Source organism: Rhamphochromis sp. 'chilingali', assembly GCF_963969265.1.
Source record: "Rhamphochromis sp. 'chilingali' genome assembly, chromosome: 10".
Taxonomy (NCBI): Eukaryota; Metazoa; Chordata; class Actinopteri; order Cichliformes; family Cichlidae; genus Rhamphochromis; species Rhamphochromis sp. 'chilingali'.
In genome coordinates this window covers 3086443-3113677 of record NC_137937.1, presented here as the reverse complement: position 1 = coordinate 3113677, position 27235 = coordinate 3086443, and the positions used below count along the sequence as shown (strand labels likewise).

Here is a 27235-nt window from a genome sequence, read left to right as displayed (position 1 = left end):
GGGGAAATGATTGTTATGTTGTATACTAAGGCAAATATTTACTCACTTTGTGTGCAAAAGTCTGGACCAAGCTGCTCAGCAGTATGGAAGAGGCAGGTTTCATTCTACCTCAGCACAGCTCCCAGGAAAGTGGGAACAAACAGGCATCTGTCACAGTAACATCAGCTAAGAGCTGCACATCTGTCGGTGCGAGAGATGAACGAATTTTCGGATGCCTAAAAACTATTTGCAATGCACTATTTGAACAATTAGTCTGGACTATAATCAACTGCTAGTGTGAGCAGCACTTGGCACATGCAGAAAGTGTTTGGTTTTCATTATGAGAAGTCTCTTCACACTGTTGTATTCTACAATTGTCTTTGAAAAATGCGTATGGATCTGATTTTGCTGTTAATCTTTACCATTAAAAAAAATGATACCTGAAAGAAAAACTGACTTGCTTTTGTTAACTTTGAGTTTCTGTAACCTTTGAACATGTGATTTCAGTGCAAATCTTCATTCTGACTTTGAATGGTTTCAAACAAGTTTTTACTCTGTGTAGCTCTGAGTTAATCAACAACACAAGCTGCAAATGATTTTGCCTTTATTAAAACTTTACATTTATTCATACTGACTTTTTTTAAATACTATTGTGAATGCTAGTTCTGTCTTTATGCTATGTAATGGTGTATATTGGTACTTAATATGCTTTTATTTTGATTTCCCTTTTATAATCCAGCATCAGTCTTAGGGGTACATACTGAATGCCTGAACTGTTGTAGCATTAATATAAATGTATTATCTATGCTGTGTGGAACACTTTTAGGTAATATGCAACTAAGTATTTGCTACGATGTACTAAAGAAGCGTCCCCATGAAGAAGATCAAAAAAAGAAAGCAAAAGGCTGGCACAGGAAGAAGAAAATCCACAATGACAGAGCTACTGAAAACAGTGCCGTGGTTGGAGTTACAACTCACTGAAAGGTGCGAAACAACAAACTTTATAAAAGTAGAAAAACTACAGTGAGAATAATATGCGTGTATACCAACAGGAAGCTACAGGAGATGCAATTCTGTAAGAGTTGATTTTGGAAATTAAAGGAGTAAGTGAGATGTATCCCAGTGACACTAAGAGTTCAGAAATGCAGAACTGGCCCACCAGAGTCCCTGTTCATCACCATCGTGTCACATCTGGTTGGTCACACTGCACAGCCCTGTGGACACACTGAGAGATGGCTGGCTGCTGTCGACTGCGTTCGACTCGCTGGAAGAGAGTGAACCGACCCCTCCTGACACCTGGCTTCCCCAAAGCCTCCACTCTGCTCTGGGCCTCTGGGAGCCGAGGTTGGTGCTTCCTAGAACAGGCGCCTTGCCTTCCCATGTCCCTGTAACCAGCCCGTTGAGCAAAGCGGATGCGGAGGTCTGCTCCAGGTGTTCGGCTGGGACCAGAGGCTGCCGGTCCTCTTCCTCAGAGATGGCAAACACAGGCACGCTGATGTGATCACCCTCGCCTGGGAAATCTCGAGCGTGGCCACTCTCAATTTGACACTGAGGGGAGGAAGAGGCTCTAGAGACGGGCTCTGAGGAGGAGGAGCCCGGGGCCTTCGCCAGGTCTGCTGTCGCTGAGAGGAGGCCAAAACACGTCCCTGTGAACCGAGGACGTCGCAGGTTGCTGGTGGAGTTGAGGCGCCGCTGTCTTTGGGCAGGCTGCGTGAGGGGATAGGAGGCATTGCTGATGGATGAGTCTGAGGCTGTGCTGGTATCTGCCTTGCCTTCCAGGTGAACATCAGAGAAAACCTTCCTGCTGTCGCCACCTCTGCAGTTAGCAACCAAACTGGATGGAGTCTGGAACGATATTCACAATTAACAGACTTTAATTTAACCAACTGGTGATGGAAAAATCCTGCTTGTTCACACAAAGTTTTCCTAAACTGCTCATTTTACATTTCATGAACATTCTTCAAGGGTCAGTTCATCCAAATCATATTTTACGTAGTCTGTTGGTAGAATCTGACCATTCAAGTAGCTTCATTTTATTTTGTATGTAATGATTGTAGTACTGACGCTGTCCACCAGCTTGGTGAAGGGACTGGTGGAGTTCCAGCTGCACCACTTCTTATGAAGCTGTGGCAAAGGAGGGAGGAAGTCCTGGAAGGTGCGGACACTCCACGCCCTCGGCCTGGCACAGCCGTTGCCATCCTTGACTGATCTGGATCCAGGTGAGGTGGAGGATTCTAGTGGTGACGGCCAATCGCCTACAGGACCAGTGTCACTGTGTCGCAGAAACCTCTCCCGCTGCTGAAAGATACACGTAGCAAAGTATAAGAAGCTACATGCAGGTGAAAACATCACATGATAGGAAAAATGCAGCTACAATCTTTAATATCTTAGGCAGCTTTTACTGAGTCAAGCATGGGTCAAAAACAGAAGCACTACCTCATCACGAAAGAAGAGGAGGAAAAAAATATTCTAACCAGGCACCAAGGAGAGTGCAGCAGATGTGTATATGTAATAACCAAATTAAGACACCAGTAGGAATATTGTAAGAGCAGAAAACCAAATAGTTAAATCTCAAACAAACAAAGTATTCTCTACTGTGCTGCACTTAAACTGCTGCCAAATCAGCAAATAGCATCTCTGTGCAACAATGTATTCCCTCAGGTGTGAACATTAGGAACAACTGTCTGCTGGTTGCACCTGCTGCATTTCCTCCTCACCTGAATATCTCCCCACAGACTTTCCTGTGTACCACATTAACGGATTAACAAAGGAAGTGTTCTGATTAGCCTAGCTCTGTCACACAGCCAGCCAGCTGAGCATGTGTGGCTCACGTACAAATCTCATCATTATTAAGTATATTAAAACTGTCGAGAGAACAGCGCAGGCTTTGGAACAATTTTAGAGACATCTGTGGTATTGCTGAAGCACAGCTATTACTGTGGGTCGTTTACACTCCGGGACCAAAACAAAGAAGCATTTTAGGAGTCAGAGCCTCATATAGGTCATTTCACTTGAGCTTAAGAGGCTAAATATCGACAACCTGGATGTGTGGAGATCGCTTTATAATGTCTTGGGAGTTGCACTCATCAGAGAGCGATAATCCGTCCCTCAGAGTCACTAGCAGCTAGCTTTGTCTAGACAAGAATTAGCTAGGGGTTTATATAAAATGTTCTTTTCCACGCCAAAGCCTGAGAACACAATAGGAACTTTTAGTCTTGAAAGATGAGGCAAGAACTCAGTGCACTTATACACTGTAGTTCCAAAGGTGAGACTGGGGACCATTTAGGGATATTTGGAAAAGTTTGACGTACTCCCTAGAAAATGGAACAAGCCGAATAAAATCTGTTGATTTTCAGACGGCGAGGAATGTACCAGACCGTTTTGATCCAGACTTTCTCTGCCTTGATCTCATCAGCCCTGCCTACAGCAACGTTTTCCAATCTTCTCATCGCTGTACTGCTAAATCGAAGCTCTTCTCGGAAAGGGTCTTTTGCAGCGAAAATTTATCAAAAGGGGGTTTACGGCTCAGGGCATCGTGTGTAACACAGGAAGTACCACGCCAACCTGGAAGCGTACCTGGCACTGACACCGAGAAGATGAATTTTGCAACATTTTCTAAACCGTATTTACATGCACCGAGGACACACACAGGCAGACCACACACACTGTGCGTCAAAGCGTGCATGACACACACCAACACACAAACACACACACAATTGGAGCTGGGAATCTGGCTCGGAAGATAATACTCCATTAGCCTAGGCTGCAGAAAAGCTTGCCAGCCCTTCAAAAAGCTGCCAAAGCTGTTTTATGCCAACTCTTATTCTGAGAATACAAAAGAGCAGCAAGAAAAAAATGCCTGATTGAACTATTGCTTCCCCAACACATGTCCTATCTTTTAATTATCCTCATGTGCCATTGCAACACTAGGTCAGTTCAAAGCACTGAATGCCCCACCACCTCTGATGTTCACTGATTCAGGGATCATTTCCTCAAAGCAACAAGATCACCCACGCAGAGTGTGACCTTGAGATTGAACACACAATTTCACTTTCCACTCTATGATATAAGACTACATCCACATCATTTGTTTTTCCCCCAGAGCCATGTCAGTAGCATGTTAAATTAAATGGATGGGAATTAGTTTTACACCTAATTCACATAAACAAAAACGATGGGTTTGACAATAAGCGGTCATCAGATTTGGTACATTTCATCAAGCATGCTTGGGATCTTTGTCCTGTTGCATGACACAATCTGGGCCAAGCTTGAGAGGTCAGACAGATGGCCTACAGAGGAGCTAACAGTTGACTGCAAGGTGCCCTGTAGCTGCAAAACAAGCCCAAATCATCGCCCGTCCACCATCGTGCTGACAGCTGGCATGAGGTGTTTGTGCTGATTTGTTTGGTTTTCACCAAATGTGGTTCTGTCCTTACAGCCAAACGTCTTCACTTTGGTCTCATCTGTCTAAAGGACATTCTTCCACAAATCTTGTGGTTCGTTCAGACGCAAATTTGCAAACCGACACTGTGCTGCCATGTTCTTTTGAATTCAATTCAGTTTCACTTATATACACACACCGCCAAATCACAACAACAGTCGCCTCAAGGCTCTTTATACATTATGGTAAAGACCCTACAATAACACAGGGAAAAGTCCAACAATCAGATGGCCCTCTGCGAGCAAGCACTTGGCGATAGTGGAAAGAAAAAGCTCCCTTTTAACAGGAAGAAACCTCCAGCAGAACCAGGCTCAGAGAGGGGCAGCCATCTGATGAGATCGGATGGAGGTGAGGAGAGGGAGACAGGACAAAAGACATACTGTGGAGGAGAGCCAGAGATTAATAATAACCAATGATTAGGTGTGTAGCACGCAGAGTGAAGAAGAAACACTCGTGCATCATGGGAAGCCCCAGCAGTCTCGGCTATTGCAGAGTTAAAGATTTTCTTCTGGCAACACTTCCAATTAAGTCATACTTGTCCAGTCTTTTTCTAAGTGTACGGTCATGAACTTTAACATGTTAACTATAGAGTGAGACATGCAGCTCTTGGGGTTATTGCAATTTTTCTGATCACTGTACAATCTCATCTTTGGGTGAACTTGCTCGGATGGCTAAACCCGGAAAGATTCTGTCCAATAGTCTTTCTCACTGAACAGTTGACTTTAATAATTGTTTGGAAATAGCCTCATAATCCTTCCCAGATTGATGGGCAGTAACATTTGCTTCTTTAAGGTCACTGATGATGTTTTTCCTCCTTGGCATCACACACCTTAATGCTCCAGACCACCAAACTACTGCTCGTATTCCTTAATTCCATGGAAGCAGTAAGAGTGTCCTTCATTTTTAAAACACTGCTTCTTCATTTTGGCTTACTTGTGTGTTAATAGGTTATATGTAGTTCATTTGGGGCTGCATTTACACAAATTTAAGACCTGCTAAAACCTGTACCTTTTTTCTACTATGACTATCTGGTGAAATTCACTGGTGTGAAACAAGATGTTACCGTGTGAGGTGAGGGGGGGAGGCCACTCGGGCCTGAGGACACAATGAAAACTTCATCGGCACCAAGGTCAAGCTCAGTCAAACCGCTGCAGGAGAGGTCCACATCTGCACTGTGAGATACATCGCCACTAGCAGTGACTGCAGAAACACAAAGACAAGTTTAGACAGTTCTCGCTGCTGACATTACACTTAGCCCAGCGCTCCACATGGGTTTCTTGCTACATCATTCTTCAAGGACCTTTTGCTACTGATGATTTGTGTACTGTAACTCAAAATGGTCAAATGAAGCAACATTCAGAGGAGGCTAACCTTAACTCAGTCATTGTTTGTAAGCTGTGTGTTTTGTCTGTGACCGGAACACATAGAGAGGGGCCTGCACTCCCCTGCTGATCAAACTACTCCCAGGCTGCTTTGTGGGTTAAATGCCACAACCCACAAATCTCTGAGCCTGGGTTCAGTCCCACTGAGAGCGCGAGAGAAATCTTTGGACTGTTCCAGGATGCAGCCTGTGGGCTGCTCCAAAACTAATGCAATTTTACTTTCCACTCAAAACTCGACAGAGTCTTTCTCATCGTTTTTATCTAATATTTTACAACATTTATAGTTTTTAAACCCATTTCACAAAAGCCCGCTGGGAAAATTGTAAAACAAGAAAGAGTTTCCCCGTTTCCTTTTCCAGAGACAGCAGCTTTTTGTTTGGAAAACATTAAAGCAGCTTGTGGTTGGCATGAGCACAGATAACCATCATAGCAAAACACACATATAAAAGAGAGCCAAGCAGAGATAGTCAATTGCATGATGCTTAACGCACAATTAATCTTAACAAAAAAATGACAGCAATAAAAACACAAGCCTCTTCTCAAACCCCAAGTCTTCACTTTTAAATTAGTGCACTTAAACTTTATCAGCACTTTCCCAGGAAATGAATTAATGACAGATTTATATTCTCGGAAGTATCATTGTCATTCCTGAAATGATCCTCATCAAATGTTCAAGCATGCTATGCAGCTATAAATCGAAATGATTTATAAATGACATCCACAGTAACGTGCTATTCATAGTCTTTGGGCTTGCCACAATGCCTCTCAGTGCATTCCTTGTAAGACTATTACACAGTTTAATTCTGAGTATGAATGCAATTTATTTATTTATTAAATGGCCAGCATAAGCATTCCAGTGAACTAGGCTGTTCACTGGGGGGAGGGCATCAATGTATGTGCAGGTGTGTGTCCTCTCAACCTGTGTGTGGCAGGTTGTTGTTGTCCTGCTCTATGGTCGCCTCCTGGTTGGCCTGATTCTCAGCAATCGGCTGCAGCTCACTGACCTCAGCCACGGTGTTCTGGACTCCCTCCGGCACCTACAACATAACACTGTAAGTTTATCTGCAGAGGAGCTGCCAGTAATGCAGAACTATTTGTTCACCCAGCAGCAGTTTCATGGTCTGGTGTCCCTCTGCCTTTTGGTCAGTTTCAGTACATTCAGTTAAATTCAAACTTTTAACAGCTTCTTTTACATGTAGCTTAAATGACGGATTTATGAAACAGTGGTATGGTGCCAGTTGGTCCACCTTTGGTTTTGAAGGTCTCTTTATAGACTGTGGGAAAGCAAATTTCACAGCTTTCCAAGTCCACTGGTGAAGTTCTCTAATCACATCCTTTAAGAATCCATACAAGGATCACAGATTAGCACCCTAAGTGGTGGAGACATCAGTTTTGGAGTGGGAGTTACTCCAGTCTCCAGGCTAGAGTTTGGGTCAGCCCGTCCTGTGAGCTTGATGTCGGTTTCCAGCAAAGATGGTTCTTACTTGACACGCTCGTCTGTGCGGGAAGCTTTCACATTATAAGCTCGTGGACTGACTTCTTTTTTTAAAAGCATTGTTTTGTTTGCGTTTTCACTCCCTGTTGCTCCCCTCGTCTCCACAATGAAAAGATTTGTTTTTCTCCCCTCTTTGATTAACTGCTCCGTGTTGTCATAGACGTCATGGAAGAATCAAGAATCTGCGAGTCTTGAAACATTAGACATTTTCTTGTAATGTTAATGCCTCAGGTTCCTCCCATTGATTGCCTAGCGACAGGAAAAAAAAAAACCCCTCAAATGTGAGATCACAGTTCAACCAACAGACCTCAAATTCAACACTACATGTGATCCTCGTCAAGACATCAGACAGGTTTGAAGTAGACGGTGTGAACGGTTGGAGAAACGAAAAGACAAATGACTCAAACAGAAATTCCTTAATTTAATAGAGATGAATTTATGATCTCAGATCTGTATTATTAGTATTGTTTTTAATCATCATTTAGGACATTTTGTGGACCAGTGTTATAATTAATATTTACATAGTTCAAATATAATAATAAGCTTTTAGTCAAATCATTTTTTATTTGGGTAAAATGGCCTGTATTTGTAAAGTGCTTTCCTAGTCCCTAAGGACCCCAAAGCGCTTTATACACTCAGTCATCCACCCATTCACGCACACATTCACACACTGGTGATGGCAGCTACATTGTAGCCACAGCCACCCTGGGGCGCACTGACAGAGGCGAGGCTGCCGGACACCAGTACTTGTTTAAATTATGATTACACAATATAATAGTACCTGTGTTCTAAATAATAAAGACCAATAGGGCTGTTCGATAATGATATGTATCGGATGACGATATAAAAATGTCTGTCGTTTCATTTTACGCTATCGTTTGTTTCATAAATAAACTGTTTACGGCAATATTTTTTTCATTATTTTGATGCTCACTGTAGTGGCTTTATTTATTAAAGTTCTCTCTTTCTCTTATATTTAATATAACCACACTACAGACAGACAAGCGTTTGTTTTTATGCGTTGTCGTTAGCAACAACGACGGTAAAACCACCGCGTGTCCGCTTGTTCCACATAAACCTTTCACAATAAAGCTCAAGATCCTGTTGAGACTTTTCAAAATAAACTGAATCACGTGAAAGAGCAGATTATTTACGGATGAGAAGCAAAAAAAGAGCCGTCGGGTGCTAAAAAATAAACCTTAGACTCAAACGTTAGAACAGGCTTTTCCCCGCAGCACGCCGTGTAATAAATACAAAGAAAACTTATGTCTAAAAATGTATCATTTCATGCATCGTTAAAACACTCGACTCCAGCTACATGACGCACAGCTGGAAACACTTCACGCAAGTCGAGCTGCCTGAGATTCACAGAATATGTTACATTTTTGTGATTTCTATCGTTATCAGATGATAGATGTCTTAATATCGGGATATGAGATTTAGGTCATATCGCACAGCCCTAAACACCAATATCAATAATTACATTTATTGTTGGCATTTTGCTGGTAACTGCTGTCCCTCTTACTCCACTATCACCATACTGTGTTTGTACTATCCCAATAGACTGTCAGAGTTGAGCATTACACCCCGGCCGAAGTGAAACAAAGTTAATATCATCCTAGAAATACCGTCTTCTTATTCCACGCTTTTGACTCCTTGCAACATGCAAAGCTACATCACAGCTAAAACTTTAGTTTAAGCCTCCAGTGTGTTTTGTTGGTAGCATGAATACACTGTTAGGACACAAGCCTCTCACAGAGATGTGAAGTGCCTCCTACTTTTCCTAGTGAATATTTCGTTTCAAGAGCTTCCCTTCTTCTGGGCAATTTTCACACTTTTAATCGTCACCATCCAAATTTCCTGCGCTGCATGAAATGTGATGGTTTTCGTGCATGTACAGCACAATCTACAAAATTCAAATCTAGGTTTAAACAGTGTGACTCCATGATGCTCCATTTCTTCTTTTTCAGTAAAAGGAAAATTTACTAAAAAAAGAACTAATTTGTCGATTTAATAAGTGTGCTTAGTGTCCTCGTTCTGTTGACCTTAAACCTTTCGGTTCAACTACAATCTTCACACACATCCTCAGATTATCCTCAAGCACTCTTGAGGATCTTTGAAACCAATCTGTAAAAACTATTCCAATTTTATGGATTTAAAAAGGTGCAATAAATGTAGGATTGTACCTTATTTTTTTCCTAATGTGAATACATTGTCATTTATATTATTCAAACTATAAATATAACGGCAAAATGCCATTTATGTCTCCCTTGTCTGAACACATATTTAGGTGTCGTTTAAAAAAAGATCGCATGTTTACTTGTCCAAGTATGTCAAAAAGCCAACACCTTCTGGGAAGATAATCACTTTTTACACTTAACGGCAGTAATATCTGTACCTCAGAGTTGCTGGATGCGCAGGAGCTGGCCCTTTTTGGACACAGTTTGGGTCTGGAAAAAAAGGAAATACCACAGCAATTCAATTTATATTAAAAGACACATCTGATATTCAAATTTTACGGCTGACCTCAGTTGTTTCCCCACTCTGAGCAGTGTTTTCTCAAAAATAAAAAACTCCTCTGGGGGTTTGTAATTTCGACCACAAATGTTCAAATTGACACCACCACATAAAACTGAAGTGATATGAGAGCTTTCTGATAACACTAGCCGCCTCAATCCCGGAGCTATTTCCACTCAGTAATTGCTGTGTTACCGTGTGGAAGGATGGGGCCGTGACACATACGCTCCAGTCTGCTTTAACGGTTCACGGGGTGGTTGTTGCTGAGCCGTCTTTGCTATAAATTACACTCTTCCTCTGGGGATTTTAAATTTGTCAGTGCTGATGCTCATTTCAAGTATATGTGAATTCTGACCCCATGCAGCGCTCTGATGTGAACACTGTAGCTGCTATCAGCAGCAGATCTAGCTAGATATGCTTCTCCACAGGTATTAATGTGGATATTAGTATTAAAGTCTTCAAACCACTCGCCTGTTTATCAGGGTCTAACATATCCGTCTGATGTTATTATTTGACTTCTCATGTTCTTAACGTTCACGTGAAGAACTGAAGCATCCAGGAATATTTGAGCAAGTACCCTTTTATTAAAAATGGCTCTCAGCTGAATGAGTTCATATCCAGCTACCAACTCAGGGCAACCCCTGCTGTGACTCTCATGCACCTTGGGCTGTTTTCTGACAACAGGGGATCTTGGGAGTTACCCTCACTGCTGCATTAAACTTGCACAATCTCGCCTGACTCGCCAGGCTAGTTGGTTTCAAATGGTTTCTGTGAACTTGTTTAAGTTAATAGGGAACAACTGAAATAGAAAAAAAAAAAACTGCTACTGTGGGTTTCTGTGAGCTTGATGTTTTGTGGCAATGCATTTCCTGGCTTCTGAATGACTTGTGTTTTTGTTTTTGCTAATTACTCTTTGATTTTATTGAACATGTGTTACTAATTTCCCTGTCATTAACAGTGAGAACGCAAGGGTATTTGTGCCTAACGGATGAGTTGGAGAAACTGAGCTACATTTGAAATCAACACCAATCATATCTAACGGTTTCTCATTGAAAGCTCAACACTGAGACGGGCACATATCCAAACATTTCTAAATTCTGAATCTATCTGGACCAGTAAGCTAAACCAGTCTGCTTGTCAGAACAGATAGTATTACAAACCTCCAAACTTAACCCTCCAGTTTGTGTTCATTGTCCCCTGGGATGGAGAGGGAACAACTTGTAAACTACACCTTTTGACTGACTCAACTGAGTTTTACCTCTCCTCGTTGTCCCTTGTTCCCATTTTCTCCGCCCATTCACTTTCATGCAGCCTCTGTGTTTTTGTGCCGTGGAATTGATGCCAGGTGCTGTACCTTGAATGCCCTGCTGTCTATGGTGAGAATGCTTCACATCAAGAAAGCCGCACAGTTGCAGCCAAACCCAACTAATCACAGAGGGTGACCACATCAGGGACTGAGACTTCCAGCTGAGTCAACATAACAATGTCATGACTGTGTAGGTGTGAGGGTATTAGTCTATGTGTATATAAGTGTGTGTGCGTGTGAATATGTCATCCCGGCTCCTTTATATCTGAGGAGAGATTACCTGTAAAATCACCAGAATTTGGAAGGTTTAATTCTAACAAAAGCAGGGTTTTTACCTTAATGCAAAAATGTCTCTAACTTGTCTTGTAACTCTTTCACTAGCTATTCACAAAAAAAAAAAAAAAAAAGGATCATGCTTTTGAGGTTGTAGCGCCCAAATGCTGGGACCGCCTTTTAGGTCAGCAGAATCTGTGGTTTCTTTTAAAAGACTACAGAAAACTAGTCTCTATAGGTTGGCTTCTCTTTAACCCTTTGCCCATTATCTGTGGCCTTTTGTTCTCCTAACTTGTGGGTGTATGGGCGAGTGTATTCAGGAATGAATAAAAGGCCATGTGTTTGACTCTGATCTAGAAATATGTACACTCATTGTTTTGTTTTTTTTAAATAATAGTAATAATAATAAGCTGATATGCCCATAGTGAGAGCACTAACTTGCCATGCTTATGTTAGTGTAGCATGCTAGCACATGCTAGGCACTGTTAGCCACAGTTTAGCTACGGCTGAAGGGTAATGCATCATTTTTTGGATGGTTTTTGGTCTTTAACCAAAACTGGACAGATGAGAACTTGATAGAAGGAATACACAAAAGGGATGGGATTACTGAAAAGCCTTTGTTCTGTAAATCAATTAAATATGTGTGTTAGACATTTCCCTTAAACTGGAACTTGGTGGTGTAGCTACACAAAAGATCAGATTATTAGCGAACACAATTAACATCTAACGGTAACCTCTAGGAAAAAACAAACATGTAAGCACAAAAAAAATTGCAGTGTGACCTTACAAACCTGAGCGAAAGATGATTAAACCCCAACTCTTCAGGTTCTACACTCTTTTAATAGAAAATATGGGGAAAAAAGAATAAGAAAAAAAACAACTAAAAAATTAGGTAAATAGGAAAACTGAATTCAGGTTGTTATACCTACATTTGAGCCAGTACTGTGAACTTTTCTGAAAAGCCCAAAAATAATGAAGCATAACATCCAACCTCTAAAACTAATGTTTGTTCAGAAATTTAAGTAAATAACTGACATTTTAATGAAAAACATTATAAAAATGAAAAATCATAATCTTAGATTTTTTTCCATCTTTTTTATAAAACTTTAAATTGTGAAATTCATGGATAAAAGCAAGAGCTTGTGCATATTGATAGATTAACTGTTACAGAAACAAAACACAAACCTTCGCCGAAGCAGCTCAATAGTTACTTTTAAGGGAACAGTGTTGCATTTTGTTGTCTTTGTTCTTCTTAAATGTACTTTAGGAAGCTTGTTGTGGAGTTAAGAAGAAAAGAAAAAAAAAGGTTGTCAGAGGTCCAAAGTAACATGATATTTAGAATCCTCATGCGTCATTCCCTATATGTTGTCAATAGAAACAATGACAGTAAGAAATATAGTTTTAAATAGCTCTATATAGCATTACTATCACTTTGACCTTCAGGTCAGAGGTCAAATATGACATATTTTTAAACATACTCTATACTTTTTATGTGTTGATAATACACACTACACTTGTAAGAATCATAGTTTACGTTCTAAGGCTTTGTGTCAATTTTTGACCAATAAAATCACTAAGTTGACCTTGAACACCTTGATCAATGCAAACCAAACTTTAATGAATTGTTACCATGATTCCCACTGAAGCTTTACCAGAATTCACTCAAAACCTCGTCCTGTTTTTACACAGAATGATAACATGCATGCACTACCAACAACATGATTTTGTTGTTGGTCATGATGTTGGTAATTACCAGTGCTGTTATTCAGGGCAGCTGTGGCATAAATGTTTCATTGGGTGGTGGTCTAATTCATTTGATAAACACTGTACCATATCCATCTCTCTCTCTCTATTGTGAGATGTTGGAACTTTGAATGAATATTTAGTCAAAAAAATAAAAAATAAAAGCTTTAAACAAACAAACATTTCTATCCCATCTTCAGGTAGCAAAGCACCAGCCTGATCCTTTTAACATCGTAAAGCTCTCACAGTCAAGAAAACTATAAAAATGGACTGTAAGTCAAGTATCATTTCAGTGCACAGTGCTGTATTGGATTAAGGTGGTGCTGTTTCCAAAATGTAATGCCTTTAATATAATAAAGTTAACACTTCTATTACCTGAAAATGATGCAGTGGGCACTTGTAAGTATCATAGCGAAGAAAGCAGCTCCACTCACTGCAGCCAGCAGTGTGTCTAGCTTATTGGCAGTATAAGCTGTGGCATGGAGGTCTCCTTGTGGCTCGGTCAGGTTCTGGTAGTGGAATAGAAGAGCAAAACCACGTCCCCAGTGGGTGGTAGTGATCAGTTCCATGATGACCTCCACCATTTCCTGGCTTGAGCCAAACACCAGCTGGCTGCTAGGAGGCCGGTTAGACCCACAAAACCTAGAGGAGAAGGTGATGAGGTCTGAGATGTAGAGGACATCGTGGGGGCAGGCGTCAAGGACAGACTGCTGGGTTTCAGGGCTTACACTTAGACTGTTGGTGGAGTGTGGTGAAGAAATGGTGGTCTCATCCACAACTGTGGTCGGGTTAGTACTAGGGTTGGCATCTCCCCTTAGGTGATATGAGGAGGCAGAGTTGATGGCTTTGTCCCCAGGAGGCACAGCGTCAGGTAGGAGGAGGAGAGTGGAAGGAGGTGGCAAAGATAGGCTGGAGGCAGCATCTGCAGATCTTTTGGCAGAATTCGAGACTTTGGTAATCTCCATTTTTGTAGACTGTTCTTGGACAACTATTTGCTTCACCTCACCATCTTGGAAGGATTGCTGAGTCTTTGAGCCATCACCTACACTCTGAACCACAGGATCTTTAGCCACTGAAGAGGTTTCATCAGCCCCTAAGGTGCCAGGGGCGAGAGTTGCCCCATCCTCTGCATCTTCTTCATCAAATTTAGAAGCAGAGAACTTGGATTCTGAGTCATGACTTTCAAAAACATCAAAGTCAAATATCTCCAGAATAAGCTGGTAATCAATAGGTACAACAAACTGCCAGACGCAGTGTGTCCCAGAGGAGTAGTTGTATGGGAAGCCAGGAGATAGAATTAGGCCTTGAACATCCACCACATCCACCCTGGCACCACAGTCAAAATACACCTGCAACAGGAATTATTTAATTAGTTGTGTCATATATCAAAATCTGCTTTTAAAGTAGATCTAAAAAGTCTTGCATTTTTTAATTTCAGACATTGACACCCTTTCTAAGACCTTAGATAAACAGGACGCAACTCAAAAGGTTAAGCACAAAAGCAAAACCCAATGTCCCACCAGTACTTGCATTTTTGTTATTCTTTGGCATTTCATTGCTAACTAGTGATACATTACACCGTCTAATTCTGAAATTTACTGATTACATTTTCCGTCTGTGTCAACATGTACCACTAAGTCAAACAACAAACGTCACTTGTGGTTAATTGCATAACAAAACCAATTTGAAATGGTAAAATGGACTGGGACTTGCAGCTGTATTCAGAAGTTTACATATGCTCATGTGCATGAATGCCAAGCCCCACCTTGACTCCTCCAAACATACCTCCTGGCACTGTGGTCAAATAGCTGAATCGTTGTTTTGTCTAACTCTGTCTAACCTTCTTGTACAGAAGGGCTGTTACCTTTTTCTTTCAACTGTTTTTCCCCCCAGGGTAAAACAAAGTAAACACTCATTGATCCAAATCATTCAATTCATATGTTCATGGCTACGGGTGAATAAAACCAAGCACCTGGGCATGCAGACTGCTTCTACAAACATTTGCGAAAGAATGGGTCTCTCTCAGGAGCTCCGTTGCCCATTTCATGCTCCCAGCTTTGTGGGAACAGGTTGGGTATGGCCCTTCTTGTTCTACCATGACTGCATGACCATTGCACAAAGCAAGGTCCATAAAAACATAGGCGAGTCTGGTTTGGAGAACTTGTGAGAACATGGCCTGCTCAGAATCCTGAGCTCAACCCAACAGAACACCTTAGGGATGAATTGGAGAGACTGCGAGTCGGGCTTGTTCTTGTCCTGGCAGAGACCAAACGATTAAGCATAGTACACAAATGTTAAAAGGGTTGAGGCTGGAGCTTTGGTAAGGCAGGTAGGTTTAATGTTATCTTGCTTTATCGCTTCCAAAACCAGTTTTAATGTGTGTTTTGGGATTACTGTCCTATTTGAATACCCAAATGTGTCCAATATTCAACTCTCTAGCTGATTTGAGGTGAAGTTGAAGAATCTGGAGTTAATCCTCGTTCTTCATTATTCCATGCGCTTTGTATAATGCATCAACACCGGAACATGAGGCTGCCACCACCATGCTTGACAGCTGGAGTTCTTAGATTTACAAATTTATATTTACTCCTCTAAACATACCTCTTGACGCTGTGGTCAAATAGCTCAATCTTTGTCTTGTCTGACTATAGAATTCTCCAGAATGCGTCCCAATTCAGCTGCAATTTACTCGTTTTTCAGATAATTATGTTTTAAAAATATGTAAATATCATATTTAACATCAGTTTAAGTGGGGGGTCCCCTTCTTTGAATGTTTGTATAATGCATGTTACCACACTGTTGAGCAGCTTTTAAAGTATAATTCATTCTTCAAGAATGTGATTAATGCTTTCAAATGGCCTTGTGTAGTTTTTGACACCATCCATTAAACGGCGCTCATATTTAACTTGATATCTGATTGTTCCTTAGTTACAGACTGATTGGTTATTACATTTTTTTTTACCTCATTTAGCTGACTAGGAAATTAATCACAAGAACAGTACTTATATGCACATATTTACAATAATCTGTTGTTGCTAGCTCCATAAGACCTTCCCAACCTGTAAACCTGCATCAATCTACAATTTTCCTTCTTATTATTCAATGAGTTTGCTGAACTTTCTCAATGTTCTGAAAATTGGTCAAACCAATAAGTGCTGTCAAACAAATACTTCATGATGGCAAAGAGAAACTACCAGTTATAGTCAATCATGGTCGCTAACAAGACGATAATAGGCTTTGAGCTTATCAAATTAAAATATATCATACAACCTTCAGCACCAAATATTAAAAGATTTGAGGGTATGATATATTTGAGCCTGTTAAAAGTTTTTTTTTTAACTTATATGCTGTATGCTATACAGTCACTCTGCCCTGGAAAAAGAACGGTTAAAACAACTCTTAAAAGCCCCAAATTACCATGACATTCATGTCCAGGAGTGCATGTTAATTTCTGACCACATCTGTATATAGCGCGTTTCTACTCAGGTCGAGCAGTCAAAACGCTTCCTTCTTCAGTGAACTATTCAACTCTGCTGTTCCTCCTCTACATCAAAGCATAGGTTTCACCTGGGTAACCTTGGGGAAGGGGACTGGGGTATTTCTTTAAACATGCTGGCTATAATTCTTCCCAGGTGTTCACTGGTATAAGGGGGACCTTTGCCCTAAGGAGAGGCAGATGCACAGTTGGTTGGGCCAAGCAGCTGAGAAGCAGACCTTTGTAGGGGGGCTGAGTGTTTATGAGCTTTCCTGTTGGTCTTTCCTGTTGTGGCCTGTCAAAAAGCCCTAGTCTGGCTATCCTTCTTTCCAGACAGGTAACAAACCAACAACCACAGGCGACGTTTGTGCTCTAGACTGGGCTGGAAGTGTACTAGATCTCTTTGAGATTATAGTTCACATGAGAGCTGTGCAACCTAGATCGGGGACATGAGAAAGCTAAACTCTGATTGCTACAGGAGTGATCTGCCCCCATCCAGCATTCTGCAGTTAGTTCATTTAAATTGGTAAAACCTGCATGTAATTTTGACTGGAAAAGTGAGGGCAGCACGGCCTTCATAACTAAAGAAAATACGACTGTTCTCAGCTGTTTAGACATTTGGAAACATATCCTAGAAATTTCACAATTAGCAAGTCCATAGCTGCACTCACACTCTCTCTTGAACTTTTTACATGAGTATTATATGATTATTGACTTAAGTTACCCTTATCTATGACCTCACCACTTTGCATAACAGTGAGTTACATAACAGTACCTTAACATGATCCACGTTAGCCAGCAGCAGCTTTCAAATTGTATTTCAATGATCTCAAGAGGCATTTCTACCCAGATTGATGAAAATAAACAAAATGTTAATTTAAAAAAATCCCCGAGGACAAAAAAAAGACGCAGTTAACATCTGCCCTTTCCTCTGCTATCAACTTACGCTGGAACACACATTAAGTACCCATCTCGCTCAGTGCCAAACGTTTATGTTTGTGGGCATTCAGCAGTCTGTCACATTATATCAAAGTACTTTGAATATATGATTTCTGCAGTACATTACAGTTAACTTTACAAACAGTAATAGCATTGCCAAAGACACCAAAGACCAGTGTTTGTAGCATACTAATGACATATTATACAAAATCTTTGCTCACTCTTAGTATTTAAAACTTTCTGACATTACTCATTTTCTCCTGACACTCTGAGGCAACTACATTAGTGCATGACACGTTTGGATAGCCTACACACTTAGTAGAAATTAATGTGACGTGTGTGATGTGATTAATGTGAGGAAAGAATTACACGGATGACATTTGAACGGGCCAAATGCCATTCCTGCTGAAGTTAGAGAGAGTAAGCCGATTAGGGGTTTGCAGCAAGGTTGGGCAATGACGGCACTTAACACCACAAGGGTGCATAACATGGCAAAGAGAAAGATAATACCGCCTCCAGCCAATGGTACCATTAAAAGATACACCTGTGGTATCAATTTCAAAATCCTACGTCGCCTTCTTCTCAAGTTATTGCAAGATTTTCAGAAACTCTGAACTCGGACCTGGAGGTCGAGGTCACTGAGATTGAAACACGTCCCAGATTTTTTCTAGCTACAACTATGACATCTAATTCGCTTCATTCTGGAGTGACTGCATCTACAAATCTGGGTGTAAATAGCAGGGCTGGGCCATATCATACCGTTCACGGTAATACCAGTATGATGTTAGGCATTGATAAGAAAATGAAATCTTGTGATAGAATATGGGTAAAACGCGCATGCGCAGTGCCTTTGTTTTGATATGCACATGGCGGAAAAAGCATGGCGGCGACGGAGAATGAGAAGGGCGAAAGCGGATCGTTGAATGAAACGGATGAACCAGAACTGGTTTGTAAAAATGCTGCAGCTTCAGTGGTGTGGAACTGGTTTAGCTTTCGTCCGTCAGATACACAACAAAGCACATTTTTTGGTAGAGCATGCTAGCGGGCCGTCGTTATTACCGAACCGATTTTCTGTGCTACACGGCGCTCAAGAATCTGTCAAAAAAATGTTTTGGTACGACTTTGCTAAGCTACGAAGCCGCACCGCGGAGCCTCGCAGAGTGATACGTACTGTGCTTCAACATAATATTACCGTATTGTGTGTATAACCTCTTTTTAAGTGTTGTGGATATTACACATGGTTATGCTGAGGATATGTTGTAAAGTATTTTGTCTCGCGTCAATTATATCATCAGTTATATCGTTATCGCGAATTTTCAAATATATATCGTGATAAATATATTTGGCCATATCGCCCTGCCCTTTCACAATTTAAGGCTTTTTCACAACATAAAATTCTAAATAAATAATTTGAGCCTAGGTAGTCCTGGCAACTTTAACATTGCTGAGGTTAAACCCTTTTTCAAGTAAGGTCTCACTTATTTTAACAAAATATCATCACATCATGACCAGTTCTCATCATAATCAAGAACTGGCGCCAAAATCTTTGTTTTACTCCATTTCTTCGCCGTGTTCTGATGCAGAGATAATGAAACTATTGCACTAACGCCACAGATTGCATGTAAAAGATTAACATAGTTTGTGGAGTGTTATTGTAAAGACTTGGCTTTACAGTTTTTTACTACGGCCTTTTGGCCATAGCTCTTAGTTTTCTGAAACCAGACATGAATGAGGGGTGGATCTGACTGTGAAACTGAGTGCAAATTCCTACAGAAGCTACTTATCAGTCACAAGTAGGCCTTGCCAAAAGGCTGTGTAAGTCTTCCATCCATTAAAGTCATTATCTATAATTGATTGATTGATTGATTGATTGAATCTTTATTTTGAACATGTTGAAAAAGTATAAAAAAAAAAAAATAGAATTAAAAGAGACAAATGAACAAAGCAAACAAAAGGAAAACGAGCAACCACAACTCCAAATAACGTCCATGTTCAAAAAGGAGCAGGAAGAAGCATAAGCTTATTTAATCCCACCCCTTTTCCACTATCTAGTATCAATAGACTACAGAAATACCTCCTTGTAATTACATTAATACCTCCTTGTAATTACATAATTGGAATCATGAATCACAGATCTCAATGATATCTATTCCTAATTACAACAACAACAAAAATAACAAGTCTCCAAAGTAAAAGTCTGTGTTACAAATGACTGCCTCCAATCCAGGCCCATTATGTAAGGAGGAGAAGAGAAAAAAGAAAAGAAAAAGTCAGTCCCAACCTATTTATCAGCGTGCTGGGATGTATAGCAACACCTTAAAGCATGTGCATATATCAAAGTTTTTGTTGCTAACTTCAAATTAAAGTGAGTGTAGCTTTCTCAAAACTATAAAAATTCTCAATTTGAATATTTGCCATGTTGCCTTTGGATCTCTGCAATTAAAAAACAGGGAATACTGATTTGCAAATCCACACACTGTGTTTTTACTGAAATTTTGTACAAGGTCCCATCTTCATTGGACACAGGGTTGTATATGCTAGACTACACATGAAAGGGCCCCAAAGTGCCACGGTGTCTAATGGAAATGGGACATTCTTATAATGCCAACATCTCAGTTCTGTTACATCACAGGCCGCTCTACTGGCAGGCCGCTAATTATTCAAGGATGCCTTTTCTCATGACAAAACAATGGGCCACATTGCTGTTTTGGTGAACCACTCCACAAATGGGGAATGTGGATAATATTTTAATGAAGTGATGCTAATAAGTACGTGGCATAAGAGCAGGCTGGTTATGCCACTGACAGCAGCTTCCCCGGACACAAGTAGACCAACTGAGCACATAATTGTCTAAAATGACTTGTTCAGTAAAATATTGGACCAGCTGCTGTCATTACTGGGAGGCCCCAAGCAAATGGTATTGTTCCAGTTTTCACTTTGGATCACCAGATTTTTAAACCAAAGAAGAACAAAAATAAAAAATTATTCCATGACAGCCATGACAAGTTTGTCTAATTAAACTAACTGTCTAATTAACTAGCTCATGTTGTGCAGCTGATTTATATACCATATTTACTGGACTCTATGCATATACCCTTACTGCTTTCATAGGAACTAAGGAGAGTTCAGGTGAGCGTTTACACAAAACCACAATCCATCTTACCAACAAACTCCTCCCAAGGTCAGACCATGCAATACTCTGGAAAAAAGGACCTACCACCTCAGACTCTACTGGGCTCAATAGCATGTCAAAGTTCAAGGCCTTAGAATTGGGGAAAAAAATAAAACAAGTAAAGCATGTTTGGAAGGTTTGAGACAGGAAAGAAATAATAGAAAACCAAAAAATACAAGCACACAAGTACCAAAACAATAAATAAGGTGTAGTAATAGCCCAGGCAAAGTCCAAACCTCAATCAATTTCAAATGCTGTGGCAGGACCTGTGCATAAAACGGATGCCCTCTACAATGATGTGACAGACTGATAAAGTCATACAAAAAATAATCATTAATAATAATAATAATAATTAATAATCAAATAATTCTCATTATGGTTGCTAAAGGAGATTCTATAAGCTATTGAATCATGGGGTGTACTTGTTTTTTCACGACTGCACAGAGTCCCGTGGAAACTCTTTCAATTACCACATGTAGTAATATTATTACAAATTTCAGCAAATATAAACTGATGACAAAAACTACTGTTTATCATATTAATATACCAAATATGTACATTATATTGTAGAAGCTATAAAATACTTTCATAGCTTATGTCTGATAATATTTTACTTTTGTTAAAAAAAAAAAAGTTTAAAAAAAAAAAAGTGTTTTGTTTTGGGGTTGTTGGTTTGTTTGTTTGTTTTTTTTTGGGGGGGGGGGGGGGGGGGGGTTGGTTTTACCACCCAGGCTGACGACACCCCTGTGAAAACTGCAACACGAGCTGCTTCTGCTGAAGTTCTGTTAACACACACACTCTGCCTCTCATGCACAAACAGCCTGGGACTGGCTCATAAACAGGCAGGCAGGCCCCTCAAAAGGGGGCAGGAATCCTCACCAGCCCTGTTTACTGAAGAAGTGACACTGCTTTGCAGGCTAGTGCTTGGGTTGCAGCAGCCCACTCAGGACGCACTGAAATCACACTCCACTTGTGAACCAAATCTGAATCAATATCAACATAACTAAACTTTGCCATGCAGTAAACAGTATGAATAAAAAAAATATTTAACCAATAAAAATGCGTGGATTATGTCTTCACCTCCTCTCAAATAGACTGGACTTGATGTATCTGGGATACAAGTATGAAGACCAAAAAAAATAAAAAATTCAGGTAAACAAAGTGACACAGTTGCATAAAAAACAAATTTAACCAAAAGAAAAAAAAAAAAAAAAAAAAAAAAGCTTTACTGAAATAGAAAACATAAAATTCACGAGGATGAGAAAAACCTAACAAGATTATTAGTCTCTCTAATTTAATTTAACCACTTTGACTCAAAGTTCAGCAAACATCTAGGAATTCCCCAGAGTTACACTAGTTTCCAAAGATAAGGACTTAAGGGAAACTGCAGCATTCACAGAATAAAGAAAACAAACTCCAAGGCTTAGAAACTCAGAGCTCCAGGTAGCAAGAACCCCAGAATAACAAGGACAGACTGCAATCAACTGAATCTTAACCTCTTTGTGACAGTCTACACAGACAGAAAAAAAAGCTCTTTGAAGTAATTCTCCACAACTGTGAAAAGGTGCCGATACTCCAGCCCAGGACTTATCGCATATCCCCCTCGTGTCCCTGCCTCTCCTACTGGGATTAAGTGGCTGCACGCTCAGCCAATGGTGAGTTTTTATAAGTAACTGGCACGGCAGTCTGATTAAATCCAGGCATTTCTGGGGTTGCCCTTGTTGGCCGCTTCAGCCCATTTTCATCACAGTTTGCATCAAGAGCCATTTATGAAAGACCTCTTTGAGCTCATGCATGTTTGATCAACTTTGTATTTACAGAGCCATCACTGGATATTCACTGTAGCCTACATGGATAAGTGGGGTGCTGTAAATTATTACAGCTGTGGTTCTCTAAAAGCTATGTGACTGGGTGGGCTTTTCCATGTTTGTGGTGTAAAACCTATTAACATATTTCCTCTAAAAAAAAAAAAGGGGGGGGGGGGGGGGGGGGGTAAAAGTGCTGCTGCTGTGGTAGCTGTTAAAACCTTTGGAACCCTGTGGCGAATCATGACCTTATCTTCACAGTGGTTTCAACTGGTTTGGAGAAATCATTCCCAGACTTTGGAATAAGATTGAGCCAATGTATCACTGATACTGATGTGATACTGATGTTTGGGCAGCACCCCTATGAGAAGCCCAATGCTGTAGGCTGTGCTGACAGAGTAAATTGGATTCAGTCAGGATGCAACAATATTTCCAAGTTTAAAAACATCAGAATTGCCAGAAGAGATCATTTTTGAATATCATCTCCAACATCACTGATAATCCCTGAACCAGTGTGCTCAGTCGCAAATATTGACAAAGCTATTAGAGCCCTTCGCTATGACAAACCCTGAAAAGCTTTCTGCTCTAAAATGTATTGATTTAGCTCTACTAGTACTAAAAGCATGTTTTTATCCCAGGTTTATCCAAAAAGCTTGATCTGACTCAGAGGTGTGCCTCTGTCATATGAGCAGTATATTCATAGTCACGAAGCGAAGCACCTGATTTAACAAAAGTAAACAAACCAGATGATCTTTAAAAATAAATTTAAAAAACCCTCAGAAGGCAGCACCAGCAGAAACTTAGTTTAAATATTCCAGCAGACAGCACCAAATTAAAACATCATCCAGGTTTTACACCATCTGCATCTCTGCTCATCAGTTCATCTCTACCAACTGCAGATCACTGACAAACTATGGCATGTTAATCCGTTCACAGACCGAGCAGATCCTTCATCAGATATGAGAGTTCATTATTCATTCTGAAAAGAGATAACTCTGCCCTCATTCTGAAACACCGACACATGCTTCCTTTTTTTTGTCTGACGGCAATAGAATAAATTCCAAACTTGTTTATGCTCTTCTGGAAAAAAATCAACTTAATACAAGGGGAGCAGAGGACAAAGCCATCATTTACTGTGCCACTTCAGGCAGATAATTGCAAAGATAGTGAGAACCCTATGCACACAGGAACTAAAGCTGGAGACGCTGACAATTCAATATAGTGTGGGCTTTTGTTGTCTAGCTCTGAGGACTGTGCCGCTCAGCCATCATTCTTCATCAGTGGAACTAGACAACTGTTGACAAATGGAAACCACAAAGCTTTTCCTGACCGACAATGTGACAATCGCGTTTGAGGAGATCTGTGCCGAAGGTAACCCTTTATATAACGATACCAGCCATTGTTACAAAAATGGGGACAATATACTGCATCACACAAAAATGGCAAACAGAAGAATCAGGGATCAGAAGACTGAGCGGATGATGCACTTTAAAAATTTAAAAAAAGAGAAAATAAACAGTTCTCTTGTTTTCCTCAGTCACGTGTAGAAATCTCCCTCTTATACACTTTAACACCTCTGACTTCTCTCGGGTAATTTCATCAGTGCAACTTCAAAACCTCAACCAATCAACTCTTAAGCGCTCACAGGCACTAATCTGACATTTTAGTGACCCTTTGCCTTCTTCTGTGGTATGTCAGAGACCAGAGAAGCAGCTCCTGCCCATTTGCTTTCCTCTACACCAGACAAGCCTTTGGATCATGAAGTTTTCCTGTCAGAGGCAAAGCTTTGGACGTCACAGTCACCGAGTATGAGAAGTTTCACATAAGGTTAACATGTTCCCAATGTGGTTCTCATTTCAGCAGTTTGGACTGCATGCCATTCTCCAACTCTGAAGTGCAGTAACATCAAAAACATGCCCTTGCCATCAAAACAACTCTTTGAAAATCTTTAAGGATATAACTGCCTCAAAATTTGGAGTTAAAAAAAAAGGAGGAGGGAAGAAGGATTAAGGACGGATTTTTTTGCCACTTTTTCATGAATGGAAAAGGTGCATGAGAGGAGCTCAAACTGAAGTGAGAGGGGAGGTTTAAAAGTCTGGCTACCGATTACGTGACAGGGGTTATTTTTGCTATATAGCCACGTGGAAAATTGTGATATAATAAAAGTAAAAACAAGTAAATAAATTAAGAAATAATACATTAAACGACTGAGAACCTCGTTACACAAAATGCCAAACCACGAACTGACCCCAGGGTAATTCCGATAACCTGTTTATGTTAAATAGTTGTCTCCTGCTCAGCTTTCACAATGAGATGCGGCGCGCTGTGAGGGTCATGCTAATGTCCCGTCCTGTTAGCAAGCACGGCGTAGGCGAACTTTAAGAGTAAAAGCTGTAAATTTAAGGGGGCAATGCTAATTGCAAAACTTCTCCCCAGCGTAAAGTAAAAGCTTGCTTGTTCTTCGAAGCGGAGTACCCTTCTGATATACTCTGCTGAAATGTTATGCAACCAAAGGCATTTAAAGGTTTACATTACCATATTTTGAAACTTAGTTCACACTACGTACTGCTTCTTGCTATCGCCTACACACAGAGACGTCTGTAAGAACTTCGTTACGTTGGTAAAATAAAGGCTGATGGTAACAGGCGGACTGCATTTAAATTGAAAACGTAGCTAACGCAATTGCTCGTCGGACGTGTGCCGAAATGAACGGTGGCGCCTGTTTTATCGTATAGTAGCTGGGTTCAACTCTCTCGGAGTCAATGAGTTTACCAATAAGCGAACAACTGTAGAATATCACGTTTTCCGAACGGAGTTCGCGGCTCGGTTCTCTACACAAGTGAGCACGACACTCAAAACAGAGCTAAGAACGTGTGATTTATTTTTGCAGCAAAGAAATGTCAACTTACTTTCTGTGCAACGCATCCCATCACGAAGAGTAGATATGCTGTCATACAAACATGCACCCCGAGCGACGTAACGTAGCTCATTTTTGCCTAATTGTTTCTTTTTAACGCCACGCACATTGAACTGTGTATCCCGCTCCTCTGCTTCCCTCTCATTCACCTGAAGTGTCGGGAGCGCGCTCCCATCGTTCATGGGCAAACACGGACGAACGCTGGACCGGACCTCTTCCTAATAAAAGTCTCCGGTTCTTGACTTTATCCTTCCCAGTAATTTTAATTATTAGTTCGTACATTTGAGCCATCACTTTTGTTTGGTTTTATTGTGGTTTCTTTCAAGTACCAGTGCTAGAAATGGATTTTTACAGTATTATGAAATGTTTCTTTCAGCTGAACTATTTTTTTAAAATGTTTCTTCTTTTTTGTCCGAGTACTTGTAAATCAAATCATGTGTATTTTATAGATTTTATTTTTTTACATAAGCCAAACCAAATGAAATTATGCAAAGTATTTTAAATATCACTTGTAGAATCAGAAGAAGAAGAAGAAATATAAGCCGTGTTCACAGAATTACCACAGTTGTGTTGAATCCAGGCTTCTGCTTTGAGGATTAAATTTTATTTCAGTATATTTATATCAGAAGAAAATTAATTTTGGCTTGCAGATTCGGGAGTTCAGTCTCACAAACTACACTGTTAAATCCGAAATATCCTTCACTTAAACAACATCCTTTAGTGTAACATTGAAGCTATCACTCAGAATGGTTTCATTTGATTGTGATGGTTTATATTTGGACTGTAGGAAAAACTTTACCGGTGTCATTGTTGTTACCGCCATTAGATGGAGCCAAAGGCAACTGAAAACCGAAAAGAAGTAGAGGAGAGTAAACAAGGTCATGTGATTACAACTTCCCCTTAATTCATTCAGAATTATTCCCTCTTATCCTGGATGTCTATGTAATCACTCCATGTCACCCAGACATTCTCAGATTAGCCTTAGGTTTGGAAAATAGTTATCAGAGGCATGTAAACAGAGAGGATAATGTTTTAGTGTTTTTTATTTATTTTTCTTGCCTTTAAAAAAATAATACATTTCCCAACAGTAAAACTATATTTTCTTTTTGTCCACAGTGATCACAATAAATATGGAAAGACTTATAATATAGTCATATTAAATAAAAAATATGACAAAAAATGTGAGCACCAGTCCTTGTGACTCTGGGAAAGGTGCATACGTTTAAATGAAGATTTATTGCATTTGTTATAACCACAGCTGTAGCTGCTAAGTGTGACTGGTAAAAACTGCAGAAATTTTCAATACAGCATTTCTAAACATGCTAGTTTTCTTTAGAAAGCATAAATTATTTCTATTTGCACGCAATAACCTTTTTTTTAATTATCTGTGAACTGTGAACTGAAACCACTGCTGTGCAATGACGTCCTTTACCTCTGTAATGCTCAAATCCTGTAAAATCAAATTAAAACTGAGGGTTATCTTCCAATTTACACAGTGTATGAAAACATCAGCAAGGATTTGGCCTGTTACTTTGGAAAGTATTATACCAAAAAACCCCAAAAGAAATAGCTTTTCTTGAGAAAAAGAATTGTTAATGCTCACAAAGCGGGGGATGGATATACAAAGTTATCACAGCATTTCCAAGTGTCAAGAAGGGGAGAGAGAAGCATCAACAAGAATTTCAAAGAGAGAACAAGTCTGGCGGTAGGATGTGAAAAATTTCAAAGACTCTGGAAAGAAGGAAAGACAGATGTGACTAAAGACCCAGAAAATTTTACCATGACTCTAGT

General features: G+C 40.2%; 1 protein-coding gene across 2 annotated transcripts; it reads right to left on the bottom strand.

The window, feature by feature from the left end:
- Positions 1 to 17: 17 nt before the first annotated feature.
- LOC308404245 (uncharacterized protein) lies at positions 18 to 25614 on the bottom strand. 2 transcript variants are annotated; one of them, XM_080894190.1, is made up of 7 exons: positions 25437 to 25614; positions 13512 to 14485; positions 9696 to 9747; positions 6722 to 6839; positions 5484 to 5620; positions 2044 to 2274; positions 18 to 1824 (listed from the first exon to the last, which is right to left on the bottom strand). In XM_080894190.1, exons 1-7 carry the CDS (start codon positions 25515 to 25517, stop codon positions 1165 to 1167), a joined length of 2253 nt encoding a protein of 750 aa, XP_080750316.1. In that variant the 5' UTR covers positions 25518 to 25614; the 3' UTR covers positions 18 to 1164. The 2 variants fall into 2 exon arrangements, with proteins under 2 accessions (XP_080750316.1, XP_080750315.1); XM_080894189.1 differs by having other exon boundaries at positions 2044 to 2277; positions 25437 to 25613.
- Between the last annotated feature and the right edge of the window lie 1621 nt (positions 25615 to 27235).